General features: G+C 45.2%; 1 protein-coding gene across 3 annotated transcripts in view; it reads right to left on the reverse strand.

Moving 5' to 3' along the window:
• Positions 1-2,159: 2,159 nt before the first annotated feature.
• nr1h4 (nuclear receptor subfamily 1, group H, member 4) overlaps positions 2,160-8,533 on the reverse strand; it is a 117,441-nt gene continuing 111,067 nt past the window's right edge. For all 3 annotated transcript variants that reach the window (XM_043708719.1, XM_043708720.1, XM_043708721.1), the window contains one exon: positions 2,160-3,113. In XM_043708719.1, coding sequence (XP_043564654.1) covers positions 2,875-3,113 — 239 coding nt within the window. In that variant the 3' untranslated portion in view covers positions 2,160-2,874. The remainder of the gene's footprint in view (positions 3,114-8,533) is intronic.

An 8,533-nucleotide genomic window follows, 5' to 3' on the forward strand; every position in this document is an offset into this window, starting at 1 on the left:
GTGGGGAAGGGATGTCCCTCATTTAAAACCAAGGGACACTTATTTAAGACAGAGATGAGGAAACTTTTTTCTTTCAGAGGGTTGTGAAACTTTGGAATGTCTTCCTTAAAAAAAACAGTGGATGCAGAATCTTTAGTATTTTTAAGACAGAGTGAGATTGATTCTTAGTTACTGTGAGTGTGAAAGATTATCAGGGAAATGAGGAATGTGATGTAGAGTTCAGGTTAAAAATCAAATCAGCCATGACCTTATTGAATGGGGTAATATATTTGAAGGGCTGAATGGCCTACTCGTGTTCATATACAATGCAATTTATTTTCGTTTTTAAAGTGAGCTGCTATCCCAAGTCACAATTTAATACCTGATTGATTGCCATATTGAAGAAACAAATCGTCACTGGGAAAATTTCTGAACTTCCTATTCACAGTAAAATAATCTGGAAGACTTTTCAATTTGCCTTAAATACCAAATCACGGAAGTGGTCCTGGTCCGGTTTAGTTTCATCAAACAGCTAAAATGCTTTTAACAACAAGGCAAGAACTTACATTTCTATAGCGCCTTAGACATCTTCTATATCTCTCCAAATGCTTCACAGCCGATGAAAGTTCTTTTGGAAGTATAACCATTGGGATGATGTCAGACACACTGAAGTAGTCATTGCAGTGGACATTAGCGTGTGTTCTCACTATTTTTTCAACATACAATGTGTGCCCAAGAACTAGTTTAGCAACAAACTCATTTACCAGCTTGGACTAGCATTGGACTTAAAGTTAAATTAGTGGGGACCTTTTTTATAAGCTTCTCCAAGTCAGTTTAAGCAGATTTTAACTGATGAGAAATGTATATTGAAAAAGGCATTGGGTGAAGCTACAGGTAGGATGTAAATGTATTGGAGATAGTCCAGTGAAAGTTTATCAGACTAGTCCCTGGAATGAGGAGTTTTCTGATGGGGAAGGGTTGGCTAGGCTGGGCTTGTATCCACTGGAGTTCAGAAACAATAAGAGACAATGTGATAAAAGATCTTACCAAGCCTTGACAGGGTGAATGGGGAGAGGTTTTGGGAGAGGCTAGACAGAGAGGAGAAGAAACGTTTTCTTAGAGAATCCAAGGCCTTTGGAACTCTCTTCCTGAAATGTGGTGGAAGCAGAGTCCTTGACTATTTTTGGGGCTGAGGTAGATAGATTTTTGATGAGCAGAGATGTGAAAGGTTCCCTGGGGGTAGAGTGGAATGGTCAAATCAGCCATGAACCTATTGAATGGGCAACCAGGCTCAAAGGGCTGAATGACCTACTTCTAGCTTGTATGTTCATACGCTCCACAATGTTTCTTAAAACAGAGGCAATGGGATCTTTTACAATCTAAATGATAGGGAATAGGTCTTTAAGGACTGAGATACAGAACAATGTCTTCACCCAGAGAGTGGGGAGCTGTGGAATTCTCAGCCATTGAAAGCAGTTGAGGCAAAACATTGAGTATTTTCAAACAGGAGTTTTATGGCTAAAGGGTCCGGGGAGAAAGCAGGAACAGGGGGACTGAGTTGGATGATCAGCCGTGATAGTATTGAATGGTGGAGCAGGCTCGAAGGGCCGAATGGCCTACTCCTGCTGCTAATTTCTATGATTCTTCTTAAGTTTGAGGTCAGACAGTTTTGGATTCACCTCAGAGCTGAGAATCTAAGGAACATGTACAGGTCTTTTTCCGTCTGTCGAGAATTGAATAGACCTCGATCATTTATTAAACACTCCATCCATTATTAGCATTTCTTCACATCTTTTCTCATCAGTCTGCATTTGAAACTAGCTGACAAGCCCTCCACTAAATTAAATCCATCAACTTATATCCTGTAATCTTTCTCTTCAGGTATGCAGGAATGGAAAGGCAAAGCTTTTGTAAAGACTACATGTTTAGTTTTCCTCCTTTACCATTGGGCTGTGCATTTTTAAAAAAAATGTAGTACTTTAAACCAAGGAGAATATGCAGAGACATTTTTAACATCACATTGACTGGAGCATGCTGTGAGCTGTGAATAATATTGCTTCTTGCAGGTCAAAGTCAGAAGTCACAGGACACCAGGTTATAGTCCAACAGGTTTATTTGAAATCACAAGCTTTTAGAGCGCTGCCCCTCCCTTCATCAGGTGAACACATGACACTCTGAAAACTTGCAATTTCAAATAAACCCGTTGGACTATAACCTGGTGTGATGTGACTCTTGACTTTGTCCACCTCAGACCAACACTGGCACCTCCACATCTTGCCTGTCTGAGAAGGGGCAAATTGAAGAAAGATAGAGTTTAAGTTAACAATTCCTACTTCCTGTTTGCCATTAGTTAAAGACTATTTTCTTGTAATAAAGAGTTTATTTCTTGTTAAGTATAGAATCCTGATTAGCATTTTCCTTCAGATAAATTTTGATTGTCTAACTAAATCTGTTCACATCTGTCATGACTTCAGGAAGAGTGAGTCTTAATTTCCTGCACGCTTCCCCAATCTTGTGATCCTTGATATTGCAGTAGCTCTCCCTGAATATCCATCCTCCATTCTGTGGAAGTAGAATTCACAAAAGACAAAATACTCAAATGGACTACCTTACATCACAAAGAACATTTAAAAAATGCCAAACTTCATTTAAGGAGATATAGGGGTTGTTTCTCCAGACTATGCTGCCCCTGTAGACCCTTGTTGTTGGTGGGCCTGGGTAAGTGAGATGGAGCGGAGATGTCATTAACCTGTGTCCTTGGATGACAGGAACATACTTACATCCCTTGGTGTAGGTACACTAGCTAGTTCAGAATGTTCCGGAATTGGCAGCTCCGGTTTCCTGGCTATTTATAATTATTGGGTCCTGTAGATGGCTTGCGAGGAAGGGGGACAATCACTGCACGTCCCAGATCTCACAGAGAAGAGGCGTGAACTTCTGATCATTGATCTTCCAGGACATCAGCATATCCGAGTGATGGTGGTTAAAGGTCCTGAGCTCAGTGAGTCTCCCCAGCAACCGGGCAAAATGCTGGGGGTCCTGCGGGTGGTTCAGCTTGCAGTATTTCTGCAGGATCTCTAACAATGGCTCCTGAAGTCTGTCGATGGCTTCCCGATTCTTCACGAAAGAACGATCTACAGGAGAAGAGGATCATTAAAAAAACCCACAGGTGTCAGATTATCCAACCAGTTAGACCAAACTCTCTCTCTCTTTCACACACACACACACACTCCGAGAGATTCCCCTCTCAGGTCTCCTCTGACAGAGCTCACTATCCTGGCTGTACGCATCCGGACAGTTGAGTTGGAGGTTGTATGGACGTTGGAACAAATTACTACAATGTTTCCAGGGATGAGGAACTGCAGCGATGTGGATAGATTGAAGACTTTGGGACTGTTCTTCTGGAGAGAAGGCAGTTGAGAGGGAGATCTGGTTGAGATTCACAGCATCATGAGGGGGCCAGACAGCGGAGACTGAGAGGAACTGTTCCCACTCGTAAAAGGAAACAAAGAATGAGAAGCCATAGATTTAAAGTGATGTGCAAATGAAGCAAGGGTGACGGGAGGAATATTTCTTCCCCACACAGTGAATAGTTGGGGTTTGGAAAGCACACCCTGGTAACATGGGGAAGGCATGTTCGATTGAGGTGTTCAAGAGGGGCATCAGCTGGCTATTTGGATAGAAATGGGGTGCAGGGACACAGGGACAATGCAGGCAATTGGAACTAAATAAAAGAGCCAGGCTGTATGCAGATGCAGCCATAATGGGCCAAATGGCCTCCTTCTGCACCAGAACAATTCCGCGATTCTCGGAAATGGACATTGCAAGGCCCCTGTGCTAAATGGGATAAAGTGAAGATGCTGGAAAAGCACAGCCAGGCAGCATCCGAGGAGCAGGAGAGTCTACGATTCAGGCAAGAGCCTTTAATCAGGAATGAACTAAATGTACAGTCCAGCAGTATTGGAATTCCCCCCCACCCCCACCAATCAATCAACATCTACCCCGACCCAATTTCCACAATGTTGTTGGTCTCTAAAGATTCTTCCAGCGGTGGTTGGGGGTGGGTGAGGTGGCAGTGGGGTAGGGGTGGGGATGGGTGGTGGGTTTTATTTTGGGGGGAAATCATCATTTCATGAACCTTCTCTAATGGTCAGAAAGGCCAGTTTTGTCAAAGCAGGCTCTGCCATTAGTGCCAAACAAGGAACCTCAGAGGATTGGTGTGCTGTTGGTGTTCTTGGTGCAGGCACCTTTTGCCCAGTCACTATAGTAACTGGTCACCGTGGTGGCACATATCAGCCCAGTGAGAGAGATACCATTTTCCTCAATTGCTGGCTCATAATTCCTAGCGTGTAGACATTCATGTTCAAGGCTTTTGTATCGTTCTTGCAAACGGAACTTTGAGTGCCTTCCTGACTGACTTGCAGTAGTCACCTCTCCATCCAATCCTGACCTATCCTCCTGTGTAGGCTTCTCTAACGAGTTTTGGAACTCTATCTTTGAGAGTCCCTGTGGGGACTATGAGATAGCTTTCCTACAAAGTGTCTCAGGGGATTGGGCCCTGAATTGCCAACAGTGTCAATACCACCTACCAACTCCAAGAGGAGTGATGAAGGCGGACATCAGTGGCAGGGGAGAGGAGATGAGTGATTGGTAGCTGGGAGCAGAGGGGAGATGGGTGGAGATGTGTGCAGTTGGGAAAGTGAAGTGGTACTTTCTCCCAGCTCTGCAGGTCAGTAAAGTCTGAGGGAGCTGTTCTGGCAGCGAATGATGAGCTGAGCTCAGAATGATGATTGGAAATCAACATTGATCTTCAAAGATGCGTGGACACCAAACTGAAATCAGTCACCTTCACTGTGGAACATTCCCAACTCAGTGCCCCCACTACCAACATGACCAAGATCACAGGTTGTATGTGGCTGGGGGAAATATGTAGGAATTCCAATTAATCATATTGGGTATTCAGGAGCAACACATAGAGACATAGAGTCATACAGCAGGGAAACAGACCCTTCGGTCCAACTAGTTCATGCTGACCATGTTCCCAAACTAAACCAGTCCCACCTGCCTGTACTTGGCCCATAGTCCTCCAAACCTTTCCTATTCATGAACATATCCACACACAAACTACTCTGTGTAAAAAATGTTGTCCCTCATGTTCTCTTTTTAAAATCTTTCTCCTCTCACTGCAAAATGTGCCCTTAGTTTTGGAGTGCCCCCCCACTGGGGAAAAGACCCCTGTCATTCACCTTATCCATGCTCCTCATGATTCTATCAAGCTCTATAAGGTGACCCCTCAACCTCCTACGCTCCACTGATACAAGTCCCTGCCTATCCAGCCTATTTTTATAACTCAGACATTCCAGCCCTGGCAACATCCTGGTAAATCTTTTCTGAATCCTCTCCAGTTTAATTATTTCCTTCATATAGCAGAGCAACCAGAACTGAGATCACCCACATATGTGCAGGTACCAACATAATGAATAAATCAAAGATCCACTAAACTAGTTACACTTCCACTTCCTTGGAGGAGTTGAGGTGCATTTTCTTTCTGAATTCATTTATGGTGATGGATTCGCCTTGCGCAAATGGAGGCCATTCAGGCTATCTCAACAACCTATCCTCATAGCTCTCCCTTCCCTGACCATTCTGCATTATCCTGCAAATGGTCTCCCCTTGTGCGTCAGTTGGTCACACCCTCACCTCCCACTCACAAGGTTCTGGCTCCAAGTCCCACATCTCAGGGCCTGGGCATAAAACTCAAAGCCAACACTGCAGTCCTGTACTGAGGGAATGCAGCACTGTTAGAGCAGTCATCTTTAAGATGAGATGATAAACTCAGTCCCCAGCCGATTAGTGTGGAGAATGTAAAATTTGGTACCGCTCAATGTCGGAAATATTCCTTAGTGCCACAGAAAACACGTTCCCTGCCTTTCTGTTTGTAGGAGTTGGCTGCATACAAATTGTCTGCCACTTTTCCTTCATTACACAGTACCTTCAAACAGCACCTTCAAAGCAGTTTGACACAATAAACAAAGAAAAAAGAAAATGACAGCACTTAAACAGGCCCTTCGGCCCTCCAAGCCTGTGCCGATCCAGCTCCTCTATCTAAACCTGTCACCTATTTTCTAAGCGTCTGTATCCCTCTGCTTGTATCTTTGTATCTGTCTAGATACATCTTAAATGATGCTATCATGCCCACCCCAACCACCTCCACTGGCAACACGTTCCAGGCACCTACTTCCCTCTGCATGAAGAACTTTCCACGCATATCTCCCTTAAACTTTTGCCCTCTCACCTTGAACTCGTGATACATCTGGAATCTGTGGAGTTCGCTACCCCAGCGTGTGGTGAACGCTGGGACATTGAGTAAATTTAAGAAGGAGGTAGACACAGTTTTATTTATTTAGTAATGGGTCTAAGCATTGTGGGGGACCTGGCAGGAAAGTGGACCGGGGACCGAGATGAGATCAGCCATGATCGTATTAAATGGGGGAGCAGGTTTGAAGGGCTGAATGGCCCCATCCTGTTCCTAGTTCTCATGTTCCTGTCTATGCAGGCCCTTGGAATAAACTTCTGAGAGCTATCTGGCCTCTTCTTCTCAAGATGCTCCTTAAAACGACAATTCCCAAACTCATTCCCACAGCAACCCCCATCCTGAGGGTCAAACATGATGGGGAACCCTCAGTGAGGACTGAGAATACGGGGAAGGAGGGGAATACTTAAAAGAGATGGGGCTTGGGAGATAGGATCTGTCAAACAGGGTTGGGGTGGGAGTGGCCGAACAGGGAAGGGGAGGGGGAGGGGGAGTGGTGTGTCTCCGTTCTGACGAAGGGTCACTTGAACTGAAACATTAACTCTGAATCTTCCCTCCACAGATGCTGTCAGACCATAAGATCATAAGACCATAGGAGCAGAAATTAGGTCATTCAGCCCAAGAAGTCTGCTCCACCATTTGATCATGGCTGATCCCACTTTCTCCCCGTAACCCTTGAGCCCCTTGGCAATCAAAAATCTGCCTATCTCTATTTTAAATATACTTAGTGGCCTGGCCTTCTGTGGCAATGAATTCCATAGATTCCCCACTCTCTGGCTAAAGAAGTTTCTCCTTATCTCCGTTTTAAAGGGTCTTCCCTCTACTGTAAGGCTCTGCCCTTGAGTCCTAAACTCTCCTGCCTATGAAAACATCTTCCCAACATCCACTCAGTCCTGGCCGTTCTGTATTCTGTATGTTTCAGACCTGCTGAGCTTTTCCAGCCATTTCTGTTATTGTTTCATATTTACAGCATTTGCAGTTCCCTTTGTTCTCTTTAAAACCCACATCACACGCAGCAATATTTCCTCTTTCTCTTGTGGGAACTCACAGGACTGACGGTCAGAGAGCGAAACGTGACACCAGACACAGAAAACACAGTGACAGTAAACCAGCAACCTGACCAGTGTCTGACAGGGATTGCAGAAATTACTCTGTATTTTCAAAAGCACCATATGCCATGAGGGCCAAATCATCAGGGAGGGGCAGGTGCCCATTCATTTGGGTGCAGTGGCCAGGCGAAATGATGCTCCCAACTTCTTAAAGAGCTTGCCCCGTCAGACCCACACTGTTCATTGCCTGTGCATCATGGAGGAGAAAGAGGGCACTGCAGATGCTGCAGATCAGAGTCGAGAGTGTGGTGCTGGAAAAGCACAGCAGGTCAGGCAGCATCCAGGTTATGCTCAAAACGTCGAGTGACAGTATCTAAAATAAGGCAGCTAGACATAACAGTGACAGTATTTAAAATAAGGCAGCTAGACATAGCAGTGCGAATGTCACTGGACTAATAATCCAGCAGTCATAGACTCCCTACAATGTGGACGGGACTCTTCCCATCTCATCCACACTGACTCTCCAAACAGCATTCAACCCAGAGACCTCCGTCCCCCCAGTCTTACCCTCGCATTTCCCATGGTTAACCCCCAAGGGGCCTGCACAGCTCTGGGCACTCTGGGACAACTTCCCATGGCCAGTCCACGCAAACCTGCACATCTCCAGTGAAAACTGGAGCTCCCGGAGGAAATCCACCCGAGACAGGAATCAAACTTCGGTCCCCGGTGCGGTGAGGCAGCAGTGCTAACCTCTGAGCCACTGTGCCACAAAGTCCTAGGGAACTGGTTTCAAATCCACGCAGAAGGGAAGAATTTGAATTCTGTAAAAATCTGAAAATGCTGATCTTATGGTGACCATGTAACCACTGTTTCTTTTCATTGTAAAAACCACCTGATTGACTCATGTCTTTTAGGGAAAGGAACTGCCATCTTTACCCAGTCTGGTCTACATAAAGTCACAGTCATCGAGATGTACAGCATGGAACACACCCTTCGGTCCAACCGGTCCATGCAAACCAGCTATCCCAGCCCAATCTAGTCCCACCTGCCAGCACCCCGCCCATATCCCTCCAAACCCTTCCTATTCATATACCCATCCAAATGCCTCTTAAATGTTGCAATTGTACCAGCCTCCACCACATCCTCTGGCAGCTCATTCCATCCACATACCACCATCTGCGTGAAAAAGTTG

This window comes from Chiloscyllium plagiosum, chromosome 19 (assembly GCF_004010195.1).
Source record: "Chiloscyllium plagiosum isolate BGI_BamShark_2017 chromosome 19, ASM401019v2, whole genome shotgun sequence".
NCBI classification, from domain to species: Eukaryota; Metazoa; Chordata; class Chondrichthyes; order Orectolobiformes; family Hemiscylliidae; genus Chiloscyllium; species Chiloscyllium plagiosum.